The sequence below is a fragment of the Astyanax mexicanus genome, chromosome 11 (assembly GCF_023375975.1).
Source record: "Astyanax mexicanus isolate ESR-SI-001 chromosome 11, AstMex3_surface, whole genome shotgun sequence".
NCBI classification, from domain to species: domain Eukaryota; kingdom Metazoa; phylum Chordata; class Actinopteri; order Characiformes; family Acestrorhamphidae; genus Astyanax; species Astyanax mexicanus.
Genome location: NC_064418.1, coordinates 51,461,252 through 51,483,313, shown reverse-complemented (window position 1 = coordinate 51,483,313; position 22,062 = coordinate 51,461,252). Strand labels below are relative to the sequence as shown.

The 22,062-nt window shown below is 37.9% G+C and overlaps 1 protein-coding gene across 1 annotated transcript in view; it reads right to left on the bottom strand.

Moving 5' to 3' along the window:
- ttn.1 (titin, tandem duplicate 1) overlaps nt 1–22,062 on the bottom strand; it is a 203,143-nt gene that overhangs the window by 68,506 nt on the left and 112,575 nt on the right. Inside the window, exons 125-149 of the mRNA XM_049485137.1 lie at nt 21,684–21,989; nt 20,715–20,993; nt 20,020–20,319; nt 19,218–19,520; nt 18,704–19,084; nt 17,566–17,868; nt 16,578–16,877; nt 15,270–15,566; nt 14,477–14,761; nt 13,341–13,634; nt 11,862–12,161; nt 10,680–10,988; nt 9,521–9,711; nt 8,703–9,132; nt 8,283–8,591; nt 7,564–7,745; nt 6,593–6,722; nt 6,172–6,471; nt 5,037–5,354; nt 3,700–3,996; nt 2,987–3,286; nt 2,198–2,512; nt 1,921–2,069; nt 1,219–1,369; nt 571–852 (exon numbers count right to left, since the gene is read on the bottom strand). Of these exons, the coding sequence (XP_049341094.1) occupies nt 571–852; nt 1,219–1,369; nt 1,921–2,069; nt 2,198–2,512; nt 2,987–3,286; nt 3,700–3,996; nt 5,037–5,354; nt 6,172–6,471; nt 6,593–6,722; nt 7,564–7,745; nt 8,283–8,591; nt 8,703–9,132; nt 9,521–9,711; nt 10,680–10,988; nt 11,862–12,161; nt 13,341–13,634; nt 14,477–14,761; nt 15,270–15,566; nt 16,578–16,877; nt 17,566–17,868; nt 18,704–19,084; nt 19,218–19,520; nt 20,020–20,319; nt 20,715–20,993; nt 21,684–21,989 (7,011 nt within the window). The remainder of the gene's footprint in view (nt 1–570; nt 853–1,218; nt 1,370–1,920; nt 2,070–2,197; nt 2,513–2,986; nt 3,287–3,699; nt 3,997–5,036; nt 5,355–6,171; nt 6,472–6,592; nt 6,723–7,563; nt 7,746–8,282; nt 8,592–8,702; nt 9,133–9,520; nt 9,712–10,679; nt 10,989–11,861; nt 12,162–13,340; nt 13,635–14,476; nt 14,762–15,269; nt 15,567–16,577; nt 16,878–17,565; nt 17,869–18,703; nt 19,085–19,217; nt 19,521–20,019; nt 20,320–20,714; nt 20,994–21,683; nt 21,990–22,062) is intronic.

Sequence of the window (22,062 nt, the reverse complement as noted above, 5' to 3'; positions counted from 1 at the left end):
CCTGAAATTCAGATTGTGATGATGAGAAATAAAAATATATATATATAATAATAATAATATAAAGTAAAAAAAAAAAAACAATAAAATAATACAAATAATGAGAACTAATTTCTTCTTAACTACACAAAATGGAAATAAATAAATATACAAATTATGAACTTTTACACCAAGCTTTATAGTTATTTAGCTTCAAACATCAAAAATGTGAACTGATATACTTAAACTGAGTGAAAGAATGGGCTTTTCAGAGTTTTTTAAAATGTTATATATTTGTTATATATAAATGTTATATAGTAAGAAAACTTAGATATTAATTACAAATATTTTTTTGTTTTTTAAAGAAATTCAAATTGTGGTGGGAAGAAATAAAAATAAATAAAAAAAACACATATTTCTTACTATACAAAAGTTTTACACCAAGCTTCATAGTATTGTCAAATTTAGCCAATTTATCAAACAGTAGGAAAACTGATGAACGTTTCACAGACTGTGATTCTCGTCTAATCTTCTCACAGGTCTGATTATCTATAGATCTGATTATCTGATTATCTATAGATCGGTTCTACTCACCCAGAACGTCTACGATGACGGATCTCTTGGACTCTCCGCCGGCGTTCGCGGCGGTCAGGCTGTAAACTCCCTGCTGTTTCCTGGTGCAGTTTTTAATCACCAGCGAGGTGCTGATGGAGGTGTTCTCCACCACGGCCTCCGGGGGCAGCGCGCCGTCGTCCCGGGTCCAGGTGATGGCTGGGGTGGGCTGGCCGGATACGTAGGCGATAAGGCGGATAACTCCACCCGCGTGAACCACCATCCTCTCCTTCATCGACACGTCCAGCTCCAACACCGGAGCGACTGGAGTAAAACACAAACAAATACAGCGTTAATTCTTAAAGTCGTGATGCGCTGTTCAATGAGAAGTTTTGGCAGGAGAACCGTGCCTGAAGCTCCTCCTCTTTCCAGTCTAACATCCTATCAATGGCCTGGATTCTCCAACATGTCGTTACGAGTTTTTGTAACTTAACATCGCCTTCAACCATCTCCTCCCTTTAACTCTGTTATCTCTGCAATCTCTCCCTCCTGACTCTACTTACTTCTACTTATAGAAGAGGAGGACACACTTTCTAGGACAAGCTGAAGCTGCTGAGTTTTTCCCCTTCAGCCATAAGCTAAAACTAGCTAAATTAATTAAAATACAATAAAAGTGCTGTTAAAACTTACTTATTTTATCTTTCATCTCCAGAACATCAGCCACCTCTCCTGGCTCGCTCAGTCCAGCAGCGTTGAAGGCCAAAACTCTGAACTTATAAAATCCGTTCTCTTTCAATCCAGAGACGACAAATTTCGTTCCTCTGATCTCAGTTTCTTTAGCCTGTAAACACAATAAATAAATAAATAAATGAGTACATAAACACAAGCAAATACACAAATACACAAAAATAAGATTCCACTTAAATTTTTTACCAAATTAAAACCTCTGGAATATAATCAAGAGGAAGATGGATGATCACAAACCATCAAACCACCAAACTGAACTGCTTGAATTTTTGCACCAGGAGTAAAGCAGCATAAAGTTATCCAAAAGCAGTGTGTAAGACTGGTGCAGGAGAACATGATGCCAAGATGCATGAAAAAAAAACTGTGATTAAAAACCATCAGGATTATTCCACCAAATATTGATTATTTCTGAACTCTTAAAACTTTATGAATATGAACTTGTTTTCTTTGCATTATTTGAGGTCTGAAAGCTCTGCATCTTTTTTGTTATTTCAGACATTTCTCATTTTCTGTAAATAAATGCTCTAAATGACGATATTTTTATTTGGAATTTGGGAGAAATGTTGTCTGTAGTTTATAGAATAAAACAACAATGTTCATTTTACTCAAACATAAACCTATAAATAGTAAAATCAAAGTGCGAACCTTCACCCAGGCTTCAGTTCCCTCCTCTTTGTACTCTACGTAGTAACCCATGATCTTGGAGCCGCCGTCTTTCAGGGGTGGGATCCACTCCAGATCAGCGGTGCTCTTCGTCCAATCAGTAACTTTAGGGGTTGGTGGTGAAGGAGGAGCTGCATCAACACAAGAAAACAACATTAAAGAGAATATTCTCTATTTTACTCCAATAAAAGCTTTTTTTCAGGTTCCTTAAGGAGCTTAAAGCACTTTAAGGGGTTCCTCTACAGCTGCTGCTGCTCACCGATTGGATCCCTGGCGAAGGTGGGGTCGGACGGCAGGCTGGGAGGTCCACATCCGGCGGCGTTGATGGCGGTGACCCGGAACAGGTACTGAGATCCCTCGATCAGCCCGGTCACGCTGTGGGACACGCCCAGGGGCATGGGCTTTATGGGGTCTCGAGTTACTTTATTCCAGCGTTTGGACGTGGTCTCTTTACGCTCCAGCCAATAACCGATAATCGGACTTCCTCCGTCTGATTCAGGCTCCTCCCAGTTCACCGTCATGGAGTCCAGAGTGACACTGGAGAGAGTGGGCTTCTCACACTGACCAGGAACAGCTGGAAAGATAAATAATAAATATTATTAATATATAATAATACATTTTATTTCATAGACGCCTTTCTGTCACTCAAGGACACCGTACAAAGAGTGTAAAATGCATAATAAAATAAAATGTGAGTTTATATATTAATGATATAATAATATAATATAATAATAATATACAATAAACCCGTTTTTATATTTTCTTTAGTAGCTCATAACTATTAAGATTTTAAGGAAATATGCTAAATGATGTGCTGTGCATCACAGGAATAGATTTATTTATTTATTTATTTTTTAGCTGCGTCTACTGCTGGCTTTGTTTCTGCTGAACAGGTAATCACTGAGCTTCAGTACTGTTGCTGACCATAGAGGAAATTGAACCCCTGTAGCTTGTAGCCATTTCGCTCGTATTTATCACTGATTGTTCCCTCAAAGATTTACTCTAGATATACTATTTACTATTTACCTTAATAAAAGGAATTACTTACTGAAAACGTCTCTAGCCACCTCCGGCGTGCTGTCCAGAGGATCTCCTACACCGTATTTGTTCTGAGCTCTGACCCGGAAAATGTACTCGTGTCCCGGCATCAGGTTCTCCGCTGTAAAGAGGCGTTCTTTAGGAGCACCCGGGATCGGAATCCAGGTCTTCCTGCTGACCACGCGTCTCTCGATGGTGTAGTTGGTGATTTTGGAGCCGCCGTCATCAATTGGAGGCAGCCAAGACAGCGTGATCGCTTCAGAGTGGATCTCCTCGAATTTGATTGGTCCAGAAGGAGGTCCAGGAAGTCCTGAAAGTGAAATTTAATTATTATTGAGTTTAAATGATCATAGTGCTTCAATAACCGTGATTCCAAAAAATGATTTCCCAAACTATGATTGATTATGTATTTGTCTAGTCTTTAAATACAATATTTAACTGATTTTGTTATAATATTCTATTATCGTTATGTGAGTGGTATTTAATGATCTTAAAATGACAATAATATTGTTAATCACAATCATTTCTTGGACAATATATATTATCCACAAAAAATAGGTTTTAAAACAGGTCTATTTACATCTAAAAACAAAATATGATATTTTCTTACACTCTAATCGTGTCGTATATCCTCATTACTCTGAAACCGTTTGGAACTGCCCAGCCCTAAACTGGATAAACTCTATAAAGTGTATAAATAGAGTTTTTTTGAGTTTTTCTTACCGAGGACGTTGAGCCTCATCTCCTTGGAGGCGGAGCCGAGGCTGTTGGTGGCGGTGAGGGTGTAGAGGCCGGTGTCGCCGCGTTTGCTCTGCTGGATCAGCAGGGTGCAGCTATCGTCCGACACCAGCTTATTAATGTGCTCATCATAAACCACCTCCACCTTATTCTCGCTCTTGTGGGGCGGAGCTTTCTGCCAGGTGAGGGTGGGGAACGGGCATCCCTTAATCTTAGCGATGATGCTGATATCAGACCCCTGTTCAGCTTCCATAAACTCCTCCAGCTCTATCACAGGAGCTCCTGAAACACACAGCAACACGATCATATAAAAACACTATATATAATCTGAGTGTTTAAAGAGAAATTACATAGAAATAGAGTTATTTCATCATTTATAATAATATATATAAAGCAACCAGCTAACAATGATGCTCAGTTACATTAATATTAGGGTTTTTAACATTAACTCTTTAACACAGGCGTTTTATCTGGAAACTTTAACGTGTTTTTACTTAAATAAACACCTGATCAATTTTAGAAAGTAAATTACTTTTAGTTTATGCTGTAATTTAGACTCTCGCAATTAATAATTAAGACTTATTGTAACCCTTACATGTGCTAACAATATAAATCTACATTTATTTTTGCCAAACTATCACTGATTTTTTTTATTTGTATTTATTATTTAACCATTTTTAATAATTACCCATTATTAAAAGCTTAGTCTCAAAGAAAAAAAGAGATTATCGCGATTGCGATATATATAATTTTTTTAACAACTGACACTAATTCATTAATTCAGTATTTTCCAGTATTATACATTATTTTAGAGTAATTTACAGTATTTTACATTATTTTACAGTATTTTATAGTATTTTACAGTATTTTGCAGTATTTCAGGGTATTATACATTATTTTAGAGTAATTTACAGTATTTTGCAGTAATTGACAGTATTTTGCAGTAATTGACAGTATTTTATATACTATTTATACTATTATACTATTATACTATATACTATTATATACAGTATTTTACACTATTTTACAGTATTTTATAGCATCTTACAGAATTGTATATCATTTTACAGTATTTTATAGTATTTTACAGTATTTTATAGTATTTTACAGTATTTTGCAGTATTTCAGGGTATTTTACAGTATTTCAGGGTATTTTACAGTATTGTATAGTATTTTACAGTATTTTGCAGTATTTTATAGTATTTTACAGTATTTTGCAGTATTTCAGGGTATTTTACAGTATTTTATAGTATTTTACAGTATTTTGCAGTATTTCAGGGTATTTTACAGTATTTTACAGTATTTCAGATTGTTTTACGTACTTGTCTGGTCCTTGATGATGATTGGTCCAGCAGTAGAGGAGGGTCTGCTGGCTCCGATTTCGTTTACAGCCTTCACTCTGAACTCGTACTCCGCCCCCTCGTGCAGATCCTCCACCCTGAAGCTGGTGGTGTCGATGTCCCGCCGGTTGCACTGCCTCCACGACTCCTTCTGCTCCCCGCTGGCGTCCCACCACAGCCGCTCCACGATGTAGTGCGTCACCGGAGACCCGCCGTCGTTCTTCGGCGGCTTCCACGTGAGACTCACGCTTCCCTTCGACACGTCCACGATCTTCACCCGCGTCGGAGCGTCGGGGGGATCTGCGGATAATCAATCAATAATCTGATCAATAATCACTATCAAACACTCTTAATAAATAATATACATAAAATACATAATCACACACAATTACAGCGTAAAGTACATTTCCAACATTCTTTAAAACGGGCTAAACAAACTAATTAAGTTAAAATACAGAATTAGTAAAAATAAAAATAAAACTAATATAGAACTGTTATTTAAAATAGTTAATTGAAAAATAAAAACTTTTGTAGCTATAACATTTAAATAAAAAAATGCAATTAATAATAATAATAAAAAAGTAAAACCAGAGAAAAGTGTAATTTTTTAATTTAAAAATAAAAATAAAAGTAATTTTTAAGTTTTGAACATGTGACATCTGATTATTTTTTTATATAAGAACTTTTCTAATTTAAAAATGCAAATCTATCTTCTGGATGTTTCACATCTGACCTAAACTCGTATTTGTGTTGAATTAAATAGAGTTAAATGTGTCTGTCTGAAGTTTTAATCTGTATAGTTAGTTTTATTTTTAGAGTAGTATAGTTTTAAGTTTTTACATTTTAAAATTAATTTAAATACATTTTAGTTTTACCCTGTCTCACGTTCAAAACACAAAAAATGCAAGTTTTAAATTTAGAAATGACATAATTCTCTGGTTTTACTTGCTTTGTTTATTATTTTTTTTTATTTAAAGATGGTGCTTCTTAATTTTAATGTGCACTGATTTGTTTTCTTAGTAAAAAAAATGATAAAGCATTGGCAAAAGTTAAAAGTTTATTCTTTTAAGTATATATATATCAGTGTTATATCAGGTCGGGGGGTGATGATACTCACGGATGGGGTCTTTGGCTCTGGTTCTCTGGAAGGTCTCGAGCGCCGGGCCCATGCCGAACCGGTTCTCGGCTCGGATGCGGAACAGGTAGTCCTGCCCCTCGATCAGGTCGGGGACGACCAGTGATTGGCTGGCGCAGGCGGGGTTCACCTTGGTCCAGGCTTTTCCCTCCACCGTCTTCTTCTCGATGAAGTAGCTCTTAATTCTCTCGCCGCCGTCGTTATCCGGCGGCTTCCACGTCAGCCGGCAGGTGCTCCGCGTGATGTCTGAGATCTTCAGGTCCTTCGGAGGTCCAGGTAAATCTGAGAGAAAAAAAATAATAATAATTTATTTTAATTTATTTAATTTTTACAGCTTTTTCTAGGAGTTTTGTTTTTAAGTTAGAATTGCAGATTTTAGGGCTGATTTTAGTGTATTTCTTACCGAGAACTGTCACCCGGACTTTCACCACTTTGGTGGAGGCCTGGTTGGAGGCGGTGATGATGTAGCGGCCGCTGTGGCTGATCTTACTCTCGGGGATCAGGACTTCAGACGTGTTATCAGTGGAAGAGATCTGTGGAATCATCATTTTTAATTTTTAATACAAACGGTACAATAAAGGAGCTTCTGATATGAAGATAATATTATTGATAATATAATAATAATCTTTATTTTTTATAGCACTTTTAATACATAAGACATGCAGATCACAGTGATTTACAGTGCGGAGCTAAAATATAGAGCAAAACAACTCATTTTAAAAAATATTAAAACTTAAAAAAATAAATAAAAGAGACCCAATGGATAAAAAAAGACAAAGCGGATCACTTAATTCAAGGGAGGGAATAAGAAAGTGTAGTAAAAACATAAAATCAGGAAAATTAGAGAGTCATAAATTGAATTAATTTGGAGAAATAGTTAATAAAATTAAAAGAGTCCAAAAACATATACTGTAAATAAATACAATACAATTAAATAAATACAATTAAAATAAAATGAAATATATGGAATTACGTAAAATATGCTTTCAGGTTAATTTTTAGCTTGAACAAAAATAAATGTTTTAAGGTTTAAAAGTGAAACTGCTTCTCTAATCTCTTTGTGGTTTTAGTGTTCCACAGTTTGAGGGTGTAGGTGGTGAAGGCTGATTTCCCAGATTTATTATTTAGGGGGACTTTTATTTTGGTACGTTTAAGATGCTATCGGTAGAGGAGCTGAGGGATCATAAGAGGGATTATACAGTATACACAAAGACAAGGACTTTAAAATTAATTTTAAAAGATATAAAATCTCAAAGCTAGTATTTCAGACAGGAATTCTCTTTTGTCTTTAGAATCCAATAACTATTTAGTTTAAGAAACGTGTTTTTAACGCACTGATTAATGATATAATTTTAAATAATGAAGGTGCTTCACCTCTGAATCCACTGGGAGGGTGTGTCTCTCGTTCTTCTTCTCTGTTTCCGCGGCTCCATCGAACTCCCAGGTGATGGTGGGGAGGGGTCTGCCGGTGATGGTTGCTGGGATTTTAACGGTTGATCCGGCGCGGCAGCACAGCAGATCCTGAGCCTTCACTCCCAGAGTGATCACCGGATCCTCTGTAGAATTTATATACACCAAAACTTTAATTCAGCAAATAATAAATAACACCACTATTATAGAGTTCAGTTACAGAAACATCAGAAACACTTTATTTAGACGGTCTATTGCTGATGCCTCAAACAACATTCAAATAAATTACTATTAAATGCAACTGAACTGTTAGTTGAATGTAACCCTAAACTCAACTCTAACCCAAACTCTAAACACAACTCTAAACCAACTCTAAACCCAAACTATAAACCAAACTCTAAATCCAAACTCTAAACCAACCTAACTCTAACCCAACTCTAAACCAACTCTAAACCCAACTCTATAAACCAACTCTAACCCAACCTAAGTCTAAGCCAACTCTAAACCCAAACTCTAAACCAAACTCTAATCTAACCTAATTCTAACCTAATTCTAACCCAACTCTAACCCAAGCTCTAAACCAACTCTAACTCAAACTCTAAACCCAACTCTAAACCCAACTCTAACCCAACTCTAACCCAACTCTATTTACTCTATAAGAGTACAGTGTACTGATTGATTACCCAGGATGTCCTTGACGATGGTGTCTGAGGTTCTGGGACTGGGTTCGGACTCTCCGGCGGCGTTCAGAGCGACGATCCTGAACCTGCACTTCTTGTTCTCCTTCAGGTTGGGTACGGTGTAGGAGGTGGAGAGGATGGGTTTATCCGGCTGATTCACTCTCCTCCATTCCAGCATCCCCTCATCCTGAACCTCCACCACGTAACCCTTAATCGGGCTTCCTCCATCCTTATCGGGCGGAGTCCAGGCCAGCGTCACGCTGCTGGAGGTCTTATCCGTCACGACTGGAGCGGCAGGCTGACTCGGAGGATCTACAGAACAAAAACACACAGAAGAACTTTCAGCTTCCTGCTCAAGAGAACAGCTTCCTGTAACCGTATCGGTAAAGCCAGCGGCGCTGGCGGCGTCGGTGCAGAACTTACGTCTCGGGTCGTGGGCGAACACGCACTCGGTGGCTTCGCTGGGCGGCCCGATGCCGGCGGCGTTCTGGGCCATCACGCGGAACTGGTACTCGGCTCCCTCCATCAGACGCAGGACGTTATACTCCAGACCCTTCACCGCCGGCTTGGTGACGGGGGCACGGTTAACCCGGCTCCAGTACACCGCTCCACGCTCCCTCTTCTCCAGCCAGTAGCCCTGGATGGTGGAGCCGCCGTTGTCTTTGGGAGGTTCCCAGGTGACCAGCATGGAGGAGCGGGTGTGGCCGATGATTCTGGGTCTCTGAGGCGGTCCTGGAAGACCGAACGGATCCTTCAGAACCACTTTCTCAGATTCACACCCGTCACTCACTCCATACTTATTCTCAGCTTTAATCTGGAACTGGTACGTCCCATAAGCCTCCAGTTTATACACCTGCAGGAACAGAGAGAGAGAAAAGATCAGTTTCAGTAACCCAGTAACAGTATACAGTTCAATAAATTAATCAATCAATCTTTTTTTTTTTACTCAAAAGTACATCGAGGGCGACCCTCATTTTTCCAAAGAAAACAATAACTAAATTTAATCAATTTAAAATTATAATAAATAAAACATAAAAAAAGAATCAAAAGATCAAAATAACTTAAAAAGAAATAGTACAAAATTATTAAAATATATATATTAAAAAAATAATAAAATAAGGAAAGAAATAAAAAGTAAATAAAGAACTAAAATGAAGTAAAACAGTTCCACTACAGCAGGACAGGGCTGCCACCACTTGACCCTACACATGGCAGTGGGAGCGGTTCCGGTCGGTACTCACCCCGTAGCGTCGGTCCAGGATGCAGCAGGTCAGCTGATCCCAGTCTGACTTCTTCTTACTGGCGTCTCTTTTCTCTATGATGTAATTGGTGAGTTCACTTCCTCCGTTGTCCTCCGGAGCGTCCCAGGTCAGATAACAGGACTCGGCTTTAATATCAGACACCACGATGTTCCGCGGCGGCAGAGGACGATCTGAGAAACCAGAACAACCAGGAAGGTGAGAATATTCACTAAAAATAATTTAAAAAGTAAAAAACTCACAAAGTAAATAACATACAGGCAAACAGACTGATATGGGCTTATATACATATTTACATTCATAATATTAATAATTCTTAATATTATAAAAACATATCAACAAAAGTAAAGTTAAAAACAATGACAGTGAAAAAAACAATATAGTTAAAATCCATTTATCAAATGATCTTTTAAAAATCTTTTATAATATTTTATATGTAAACATTTTTTGCCAATTGGTTAAATTAATTTTACACTTTTGTTTTCACTAAATCTTATTGAAAATTGACTCAGAATCAGAATTTTAGTAGAAAATGTTCTTCCCTAAACTACATGATAGTATAAAAGATATGGATTATTTATTATTATAAAGTTGTGTTAATCCTGAGTAAATCTGGAGTAAAGAGTAAATCTGGACTAAAGAGTAAATCTGGAGTAAAGAGTAAATCTGGACTAAAGAGTAAATCTGGAGTAAAGAGTAAATCTGGACTAAAGAGTGAATCTGGAGTAAAGAGTGAATCTGGAGTAAAGAGTGAATCTGGAGTAAAGAGTAAATCTGGAGTAAAGAGTGAATCTGGAGTAAAGAGTGAATCTGGAGTAAAGAGTAAATCTGGACTAAAGAGTGAATCTGGAGTAAAGAGTGAATCTGGAGTAAAGAGTAAATCTGGACTAAAGAGTGAATCTGGAGTAAAGAGTAAATCTGGACTAAAGAGTGAATCTGGAGTAAAGAGTAAATCTGGACTAAAGAGTGAATCTGGAGTAAAGAGTGAATCTGGAGTAAAGAGTAAATCTGGACTAAAGAGTGAATCTGGAGTAAAGAGTGAATCTGGAGTAAAGAGTGAATCTGGAGTAAAGAGTGAATCTGGAGTAAAGAGTAAATCTGGACTAAAGAGTAAATCTGGAGTAAAGAGTGAATCTGGTACCGAGGATCTCGACGCGGACGGTGAGCTGGCCGGTTCCGTGGACGTTGGTGGCGGCGAGTCTGTAGGATCCGGTATCTGCTCTCACGGTCTCGGGGATGGTGATTTTGGTGTTGATGGTCTGCCGGTTGATCTCCTCGGACTCGAGGCTCATGGTCTCGGTGGGTTTATCTAGAACCGTTCCGTTCTTCGTCCACTCGAACGTGGGCAGCGGGAGACCCACGATCTCGGCCGGGATATCGATCGCCGCTCCTTTCCTCACCGTGATGGTGTTACTCTTAATGTACTTCATCAGAGTCACGCTCGGAGAAACTGAACACAAAACACACACAAACACCAGATTATACACATTATAATAACATATATTAAATACATTATAAACCAGATATTTACACAAAGAAACAATTATCATTTAAATTTTAGGACTGCTTAAGGCTAAATTTTAAAATAGAAAAATTAGGTAAAAACCCCATTATTTATCTTTTCTATTTTTTATAGTATAAAAGAAGCTGTTCATTTCTGAATGTCAAAAAAAAACAAACAAATAAATCAATCTTTATTCCTATATCTACTTTTTATTTGTTGCAAAAATGGGAAATTTGTAAGATTTTTTTTGTTGTTTTTTGCTGGAATTTAGATTGTAAAAGGCAAAAATAAATAAATAAATAAGAAAAAAATAGAAAATAGAAAATTGAAACAAAATGAATAGAAACCCATTTCTTTTTTACTATTTCTTTTCTACTACCAACTGAGAAATAAAATAACAATCTACATAAGAAATAAAATAAAGGAAATTAGCACGAAGGTCTTCTTTCTGAACTTTTAAGACTAAATCTTAAAATGCTAAAAACTTCATTAAACTTATTATTTCTCCAGTTTTTTTACAAAACATGCAAAAAGATTTATCATTATTCTCCAATCTGAAAAACGTAAGAATAAAATAAAGCTTTAATTATTTACTCTTTCTGTTTTACTAGTGACTGAGAAATAAAATAAAGTCTATGTGAGAAATACTGATGAAAGGTATTTTTTTTTTACTTTTAATTTAGTGCAGATACTGTTTATTAATGAATAGTTATTTTTTATATGGCCCAATGAAATGATCCATTTGAACAAATATTTGGACACCCTTGAAATGTGTTAGAGAGGAATAAAGGCTGTTATATAAAGGAGGACAGTACGTACGCTCGTCGTCCTGGATGTGCACGTTGATGGGTTTGCAGGGTTCTCCGTCTCCGACCTCGTTGACGGCCTTCACTCTGAAGTCGTACATCATGTTCTCGTTCAGGTTCTCCAGCGTGATGCTGAGATCTTTACAGATCTGCCGGTTGGCCACGTCGTACTCGTCGCTGTCCTGCCGCATCTTCTCTACGTAGTATCCTCTGAGCGGAGAGCCTCCGTCGCTGCGGGGCGGCTGCCAGGCCAGCGTGATGGTGTTCTTCGTTCTGGAGGTGTAGTGCAGCTTCTCCGGGGCAGACGGGACTCCTGCAATCGAGAGATTGTGAGTCGTGCGTCATTCTGTTTTCCTCGTATCGTTTCTGTGTCTAAACATGAACAAGCTTTTTAAAAACCCACCTATAAAAAAACTGTTCTGAGTCCTGTACGTTTTATTCTGTGTACATTTTACTCCTTAACATCTCTGAATTACGAGAACGTTTAAGAGTTTAAGAGTCGTAATGAGAAAAATGCTGAGTTAGCTTTAAGCTAATGCTAACAGCGCAGCTACAGAGATCGGCAGAGGACTCTTTTCGACGCGACACCAGCGAACTCCGGCCGTAAGTTTACAGCATATTTACAATATATTTACAAATAATGAATGAACTGCTTTTACTGAGGAGATCTGAGAGAGTTACAGCAGCACAGAGTACCAGCTTTAAACACTTTTACACGCTGTTTTACCATTTATCCTCTTTATTATACAGTGAAATAAATAAATTACAGATGTTTGGTGTTTCTGGTTCGTTGTTTTAGTACATTAAGCCGCGTTAAGATTTGTCCTTATGATATGTTTCAGTGGAAAAAAAGAAACAAACACATTGAGCCTTTTTATATTAAGTATTTTAGACTCTGTGGTTCTGGAGTAACTCTGTCCTTCTAGTTTTCTTTCTCAACTTTTTCTTATTTTTATCTGCATTTTAAAGCTCTAACACAGAGGCTACACTGCTCAAAATCACCATACTGATGAGAGTTTCACCTGTTTTAACTCTTTAATGATCCTCTGTGAAGAAAAATAATGTGACGTCAGTTAAGCATTAGCTTAACGCTAGCATTTTCTGATTACTAACCTTAAAATCCAGTGTTGGTCAGGAGGTAAATGTACACAGAATAAAACACACGGGGTTCTGAACATATATATATATATATTTACCACAGAATGTGACGGAGGCCAGTTTCTAAAAACCCATTAAATTTTAATAAATAATAATTTTAAATGTAATAAATTAAAATTTTAACAAATATAATTTTATATTTGACTAAAATCAAATATAGGCATAAACAACATGGCGCCGACTACAAAATGACAACATGATTTCAGTGTTTTATTAAAATAAATCTCTAAAATAAGAATCAGATTTAGGTGTTTTTAAGGTGAAACACTGAAATAGATCTATAAATCTCTAAAATAAGAATCTGCTTGTTTTTTTATAGGAGTATAAAAGGTACCTAGCGGATCCACAGCCAGAACCGGTCCGAGTTCCACCGGAGCTCCGAGTCCGAACTTGTTCCTGGCGATGACTCTGAACATGTACTCCTCTCCCACCAGCAGACCCACGATATCACACTTACAGGACGCCGTCTCCAGAGGCTGCCTGTAGATGTGCATCTTAGCATCCTTTCTCTCCACCACGTATCCCATAATATCACTTCCACCGTTATCCACAGGATCCGCCCAGGTGAGGGAGATCATCTTCTTACTGACGTGAACAGTTTTCAGATCCACCACGGGTCCGGGAACATCTGCAGAACAAACAACATAAAATACAGTTCAAATAATGAACAGAACAACAACGAAAATCAATGAAATAATCAATAACAGCAGAGAGTTTCAAAAATATCTTCATAAAAAGATTTTTAATATAAACTTTCTAAAACCTAAATAGGTGTAAAACTTTGTTATTCATGTTTTTCATTGTGTAAAATAATACATACAAAAATATTTCTATTTTTTTCTCCACTCTGATACAATCCAACATATTTTTGATAAAAAAACGAAATTTAAAGAAAAATTAATAAAAATATTTTTTGCATTTTTATGAAATCCAGATTGTAAATAGATTAATTATTTACTTTTTCTTTTTTTAATAGCAACTGAGAAATAAAAGAGAGTATAATGAGAATAATTTCTTCATGAAAAGACTTTAATACAAATAAAAAAGTTTTACGCCAACTTTCTAAAGCCTAAATAGGTGTAAAACTTTGTTATTTATCTTTTTTATTTTCTCCATACAAAAAGATTTATGTTTATTCTCCGTTCTAATTGGTACAATCCAACATATTTTTGGAAAATGGAAAATCAGAGAAAAATGTAAGAATAAAGATTTTTTATTTTTTTACCTTTTTTGAAATCCATATTGCAAATCAATTTGATATTTACTTTTTAAAATGTATCTATTTATTTATAAAAAAGTCTATGTGAGAAAAAATTCTTTATGAAAAGGTTTTTAATACAAATAATTAAATTTTAATTTCTACTTTCTGTAATAAATTTAATCTGTATAGTTGAATCTGTGAGGTTTTTTCCAGGTTCAGTGTGAAACTGTAGTCTGATATAAGGAATATAATGGAAGCGTATATCGTACCCATCACGTCCACTTTGATGAAGGCGGATTTGGTTCCGCTGGTGTTGGTTCCGGTGATCTGGTATTTGCCGTGGTCGGTTCTCAGAGCGTTCTTGATGCTCAGAGTGCTGCACTTCCCCACCGTCTCGATCACCACGCGCTCCTGATCCGGCTCAGCGTCGTCTTTACTCCACTTCACCTCCGGAACCGGCCTGCCGACCACGAACGCCGGCACCCTCAGAGTCTCTCCAGCCTTAATAATAACACCGTTCCTCACCGAGATATCAAACTCCACTCCCGGAGCCACTGTTCACATAAAACACACCAAAAAACCACTTTATTAACCCAAATCTTACAGGAGAGAGCAGTTTTAGATCTTCCTCTTTAATAAGAAACTGTGGAGGAACCCGTTCTACAGGTGTAGGTGATAAAAACCCTTATTTTCTGCAGTAAAATAAAATTGTATTTAAATATTTAGCTTCTGTAAACTGCACTTAATAATAATCCAGATTTTAAAATAAAGACGTTAAAACAAGACAAACAAAATAAAACTAAAGGTTTGGAGAATCAAACATGAAAGGTTTGATTTGTATTCAGGAAAATATTGATTTTAAAATGTTTAAAAGTTCAGGAAAAAGATGATTTTATTCATTATATTTTGACATAAGCAGATTTATGTAAATATTTAGTTATATACGCTTCAATAGAATTATATTAATGATTTAGCGGGGTGTGATATCAGACACACAGCTGACTTTAATCAGAAACTGAATTTAATCAGGGAAAGAGTTTGCGTGTGTGAACAGGATCTTACGCTCGGGTTCTTTAACTTGAACCGGTTCGGTCATCCCCGGGACTCCGTGTCCGGCCTCGTTGACGGCGTAGACCCGGATGTAGTAATCCGCTCCCTCCGTCAGGCCGGTCAGAGTGTACTTACACTCCTTACACCTGAACTCAGTACTGCGCACCCAGTCCTTCTCTCCCACAATGCACCTCTCCACATGATACCCCAGGATATCCCCCCCGCCGTTATACAGAGGAGGAACCCAGGCGATGTCCACTGTAGAGTTGGTGGTGTCCACGATACGCGGCGTTGGGGGACCGGGCGGCACTGCGGAAAAACACAAATTAAATTAATTAAAAAAACAAAAACAGAATAATCATTTCATTTGTTTCTGTAATAAAGTATTTATTTTCTAAATTTTCATACGAACATTATTACATATTGCATTTATATAGAATTACAATAAATAAAACACCAATCAAGTATCCCTTATAAAATATAAATTTTTATATATATATATTTTTTAGCATTGATACATTCTCTTGTATTTTCTGACATATTTTTTTTCGTCTTTGATCGTCTACTTATCTACTGTATAGGCAAGCTATTACTTGTGCACTGTGCAGCTTGATTTAGGGCAGTGTGTCGGTGTGTCTTTGCTATCATAACGACGGGAAAAGTACACCTTGACTCGAAATACAGAGCAAAAGGCATGAACTTATTAACTTAATTAATCATGGGTGTGGTTAATTTTGGGCGTAATGTGAAATAATATAAACCAATCAGAGTGTCTCCTCATTGCTCATCATTTTCTTTAAGAGTAGAACCAGGTGAGCTCTGACTTCGGCGGATTGCTATTTTAACGATGCAGCTACCTGGACGTGTTCAACACAGTTTACCTGAACACACCTCATTTCCAGAACACCATGCTTATCAGTGTATATATATTAATTATATATTAATATATTTAAGCAATAATCGAAATGCATTGCATTGCGACCTTAAACTGATAAAAATATATATATATATATATATCTTCAGTTCTTTAATTCCATTCAGACGTATCCTTATTATATTATAGCTGGATTTGCACTATTAACTCTAGCTGAAGATAATTCTAGAATATCTAAATGAAAAAAATATCTTAAAAAAAACGAAAGTAACCAGTGTCTAATACAGTAGATTAGATTAAGTAGATTTAAGTGCTGAAAAATATGATTTTTAACCAATTTCTTTATATTTCTGGTATATTTCAGGTTATATTTTAAGCATTATCATCATATTCCTTTATTAAAGTTATAATATGTTTATGATATTAAAAAGTTAATTAATACGTACAGATGGCATCCATGGCAGTGACGGGGTCGGTGGGGACGCTGAATTCACCGGGTCCGGCCAGATTCTCAGCGCAGACCCTGAAGACATAAACCAGCCCCTCCATCAGACCCTCCACCTTAACGGCCAGAGAGCTGAGCAGGTTCCGGTTGACTCTGGTCCAGTACTTGCTGTTGACCTCGCGTCTCTCGATCCAGTAGCCCAGGATGGGGCTGCCGTTGTCTTTAGGCTCGTGCCAGGAGAGAGCCACGGTGCTGGAGGTGACTTCTCCCACTCTCGGCATGTTCGGAGCATCAGGAGGATCTGGAAAATAAAAGAATAGTTCATTTTAAAGACTGAAACGTTCCAGAAGTGGAATTCCGTGAAACTCTTCTGAAACTGAAACAGCTGCTTTTAGAGCACAATAATCAATAATTGATTGTGGTGACGGACAGTTCTGGTGGAAACAGGAGAGTTGAGGTGCAGATTGAATTCTGCATGATTTGATCAGCCGTGGTTTTATGTTTTTTGGATACAATCCGGGTTAGCACCCGAACATCCCTTTCAGACAGCTTCCTCTTACAGCGTCCACAGTTAATCCTGTTGGATGTGGTTGGTGCTTCTTGGTGGTGTGCTGACATTACCCTGGATACCGTGGCTCTTGATGCATCACAAAGACTTGCTGTCTTGGTCACAGATGCTCCAGCAAGACGTGCACCAACAATTTGTCCTCTTTTGAACTCTGGTATGTCTCCCATAATGTTGTGTGCATTGTAATATTTAGAGCAGAACTGTGCTCTTACCCTGCTAATTGAACCTTCACACTCTGCTCTTACTGGTGCAATGTGCAATTAATGAAGATTGAACACCAGGCTGCTCCAATTTAGACATGAAACCTAAAATCCCACTAAAATGATGACAGGTGTTTCAGTTTCATTCTCCAACACCTGTATGTGTGGATAAAGTAATGTGTAAATGTTTTATATGGTGTGTTTTTCTGTAAATTCTTTACCGAATTGGTTCTTGGCGAGCAGGGGCTCGGAGTAGCACGGCGGTCCGCAGCCGAACTTGTTCTCGGCCGTGACTCTGAAGATGTACTGCTTCCCCTCGATCAGTTTGGTGACGGGGTAGTTGTATCCCTTGTGGGTGGAGGTGACGGTGACCCAGCCGATCTCGTCGGTGGTGTTGTCCTTCTTCTCCAGGATGTAGTTAATGATCTCACTGCCGCCGTCGTCCAGAGGAGCGTCCCACAGACAGGTCACCGAGGTATTCCTGATGTCCTCAAACGTGAAGTTCACTGGAGGACCGGGCTTATCTAAAGATTATAATATAATACATCAGTAACAATCAATTAATCTGATAAAAAAAAAAAAATACCACATAAGTTTTAGTATTTTAAACAAATATACATATAATTTACCAATCTTACACTCATTCTATACTATTATTCAATTACTATTATACTATTATTATTCAAATTAAAAACTAAACAGTTATGGTTTAAGAATAACAAGTGTGATTAATTGTGATTAAACACGATTAATCATTGATTATATATTTTTTTAGCAATTGACATCATTTAAATATTTTAAATACAACTTTGCTGATCTTCATTGCTGATCTCTGTTATTTAAATTAAAGCATTTCTATTAAATGCTTATGGTTCAAGAAGAACACGTGTGATTAATCACGATTAATCGTAGAATATAATTTTTTTAGGGACTGACACAAATATAAATGTAATAATTTTATTTGTATTCATTGTATAATTTACATTTAAAAACGCTTGAGGCTTAAAAAGAACAAATGCGATTCATTGTGATTAATTGCAATTAATCGTTGAATATTGATGTAATAATTTAAATATTTAAATATACTATATTTTTCACATTAATATATCTCTACTAAATGCTTAAGGTTTTAAGAAGAACACATGCGATTAATCACGATTAATTCAATTAATTATTCAAAATGAATCATAATCAATATTGTATTATTTACATTAAAAATCTATGCTAAACATTTATAGTTCAGGAATAACAAGTGTGATTAATCGTGATTAATCACGATTAATCACAGAGTACTGTTGTGATTGATCTGATATTTTTTTTTTAATCACTAATATCAGTGTAAATCACTGCTGCTCTCACCGAGCACGTTGACGTCGCAGGACGCGGTGGCGAACCCGTGGGCGTTCTCCACTCTGATGGTGAAAACGCCGTGGTCGGTTCTGATGGCGTCTCGGATCATCAGCGCCGTCTCTCCTCTCTTGCTCTGGTCGAAGGACAGGCGGTCGGGGAGCGGGGGGTGGAACTCCTCCTCGGGTTCGGGGTGAGTAGCTTTGGTCTTCTTCTTCCTGACGACGGGCTCCGGCTTCTTCTTGGCGATTTTCAGGACGTTCTCCTCATTCCTGAACCAGCTGACGGTGGGATACGGAGATCCGGAGATGTGGGCGTCCACTCGGATCTCCTCGCCCTTCCGGACGCTGAGGCCGGACGCGATGCGGAGGTGCAGAGACACCTTCGGAGGATCTGAAATAAAAAAAATAATAAAATAAAAATCACTTTTTCATAACTATTGGATCTGAAAGTTATTCAATAGTACATTTTAATTATATATCCAGACTTCTTTTTAATAAAATAAGGCGTATTTTTAGTGACGTACCGACGGGATCAGCAGCTTTAATGAGTGGAGTACTGCGGGAGGGGTCGCTCTCTCCGGCGACGTTCTCGGCACGAACGCGGAACTGGTACTCCTTGCCCTCGGTCAGGCCCGTGACGGTGTAGGAGAACCCGGGAACCAGGTTTGGAACACACTTCTCAAACCGGTCTCCGTCCTTCTCGATCTTCTCGATGATGTAGCCGGTGATCGGGCAACCGCCGTCGGACGGTGGAGCCTTCCAGGTAACGGTGATGGAGGTACTGGTGGGGTTCTGTCCCTCGACTTCCACCGGCGGGTCGGGTCGCTCTGTAATATTTCACAAATAGAGGAAAACAAATGAATAATACAATACAAAACAACAATCGAGTGTGAAGAATGAGAAATGTAAAATGCAAAACCAGCAGGTTAAAGAACAGGTTCTTCCCCACTGCTACCAGACTCCTCAACCCACCTCAGAAACATGTACATGTTCACTGTACTGCAAAATGTTATAATTGCACAACTGAACCTTTTGCACTATTTTCATATTCCTCTGCTGTAGATAACATGTTGTTACATGTGAATAATATCCCCAACACATTATTGTTTTCATATATTTAATATCTATATTTAGTTTATTTCTTGCTTTATTGTATAATTTCTACTTTTATCTTTATGTTGTGTTTTACTTGGCGAGGAGCAAATAATGAATTTTATTATACGAGGAAACTTGTTTCTTACTGTGCACACGACAATAAACTCTTTAAATCTTGAATCTTGAATCAAAGCAGAATATAGATTTTATAGTAAAATAACTTTTACTCACGTTTCTGCTCCTCTGTGAGAACAGGGTTGCGGAGATCCAGATATTCTCCGGCTCCGATTCTGTTCACAGCCTTCACTCTGAAGTAATATTCCCCGTTCAGCATCAGGTCCTTCACCACGAACTCCAGAACGTTGACTCCGGACATCACCGGCAGGAAGGTCTTCTTCTGAGCCTCCCGGCGCTCCAGAACGTAGTGCAGGATCGGGCTGCCGCCGTCGCTCTCGGGCGGCTGCCACGAGATCTTGCAGGAGCTCTTAGTGACCTCGCTGGGAGTGATCTCCTTACACTGTCCAGGAAGACCTGTCGGAGAAAAAACATAAAAATTAATCACATTGAACTCTAGAACTATCAGTAAGTTACTGATCCTAAGGTGGATTAACTGTTAATTTTGTGAAGACCCACAGGGCTCTGTTGTAGGACCTTTTACACTTTTACACATTGACTGAGCTCAGATAATACAGAACACAACTGCCATCTCTTTAGAGCATCCACCACCATCTGCACCAGCAGTGACCGAATTCACACCCTGCAACCACCTATTCACCTTACTGCTGGAGTACGAGTACCTGCACCTCTAGACTAAGCAATAGCTTCTTCCCAACGGCCATTAACATTCTTAATCAGACCCTGGATTCTGTCAGTAAGGATCTCCAAAGACGTATGGGCATTCTAACGGGTTAGCGCTACAGACGTACCGATGACTTTAACGTTGACGGTTCCGGTGACGGATCCCAGGCTGTTCTCCAGGGTGACGGTGTAGATGCCGGCGTCCTCGTGTTTGCACTTCAGGAGCTCCAGGTGAATGCTGTTGAGCTCGCAGGTGAGCGTCAGTCTGTCCTCGGTCTTCAGCTCCGTCTCGCCCTTCTTCCAAACCATCGCCGGCTTCGGGATCGCTCTGTACGGGACCTTCAGATACAGCTTCTCCCCCTCCACCACCACCACGTCCTCCGCCTGCACGTCTATAGTCGGAGCGCCTGAGGAATTACACCGTATAAATATTACATTTATTATTTCACAATGTTTAAAATACTTTTTTTCTTGATAAACACATAAATAAAAAAAAAAACATATATAAAAAATATATAAATGTATCAGTGTTTTGATGCACAGGCGTCGTGCATTAGCACTCAGATCAATCAGAGCAGTGGGATCTAACCACAGAATACAACACTGCCCTCTAGTGGATGGAGTTTAAACATGAACAGCATGAACAGGACTAAAATAATATAAAAGAATGTTGATCTTGATTGGATTAAACATCATTCACCTCCAATATCAGTGAAATTATAGACATATATAATAATATAAAATAGTGTTTATTCATACATTCAGGTGGTACAGCTTAAGCTGTTGAAGAAAAAAAAATTACCACCTAAAATTAATCAAGAAAATCTAAAATCTATTTTTTTTAATCTGAAAATGATGGATCTAAATTTGTTAAATATGTTAAAAAATCAAACATTATTTAAATTTTTTTTTTTTTTTATGTCATTACCTTGCAAATTCTAAATACAAAAAAATATTGTTTTGAAATGGAATTAATGAATTACACCATTAAATATTTCATGTTTATCAAAATTTAGACCAAAAACAAAGACTACTTTATAATTCATAATAATAACAATAATAATATAGTAAAAAGTTGATCTAAGGTTTATACTCACAGTCGGGGTCTTTGGCGAAGACCTTGTCGGAGATGTCGGACGGGTCGCTGACGCCGATGGCGTTGATGGCGCGAACTCTGAGGACGTACTGTTTCTCGGGGATGATGCCGTCTTCTGCTTTGAATTTGAGCTCTCTGATTGGTCGAGCGTTGATCCTCATCCACTTCTCGGTGTCGGCCTCGGCCAGCTCCACGTGGTAGCCGGTCACCGGGCTGCCGCCGTTCTTCTCCGGAGCTTTCCACGTGATGTTGATGTGCTCTCTGGAGGCGTCGACGATCTTCACCTCGATCGGAGGAGAGGGAGGACCTGAACACCAGCAGATCATCAATAACCAATCAATTACTTTAATATAACTAATTAATATATAAATTATATATAT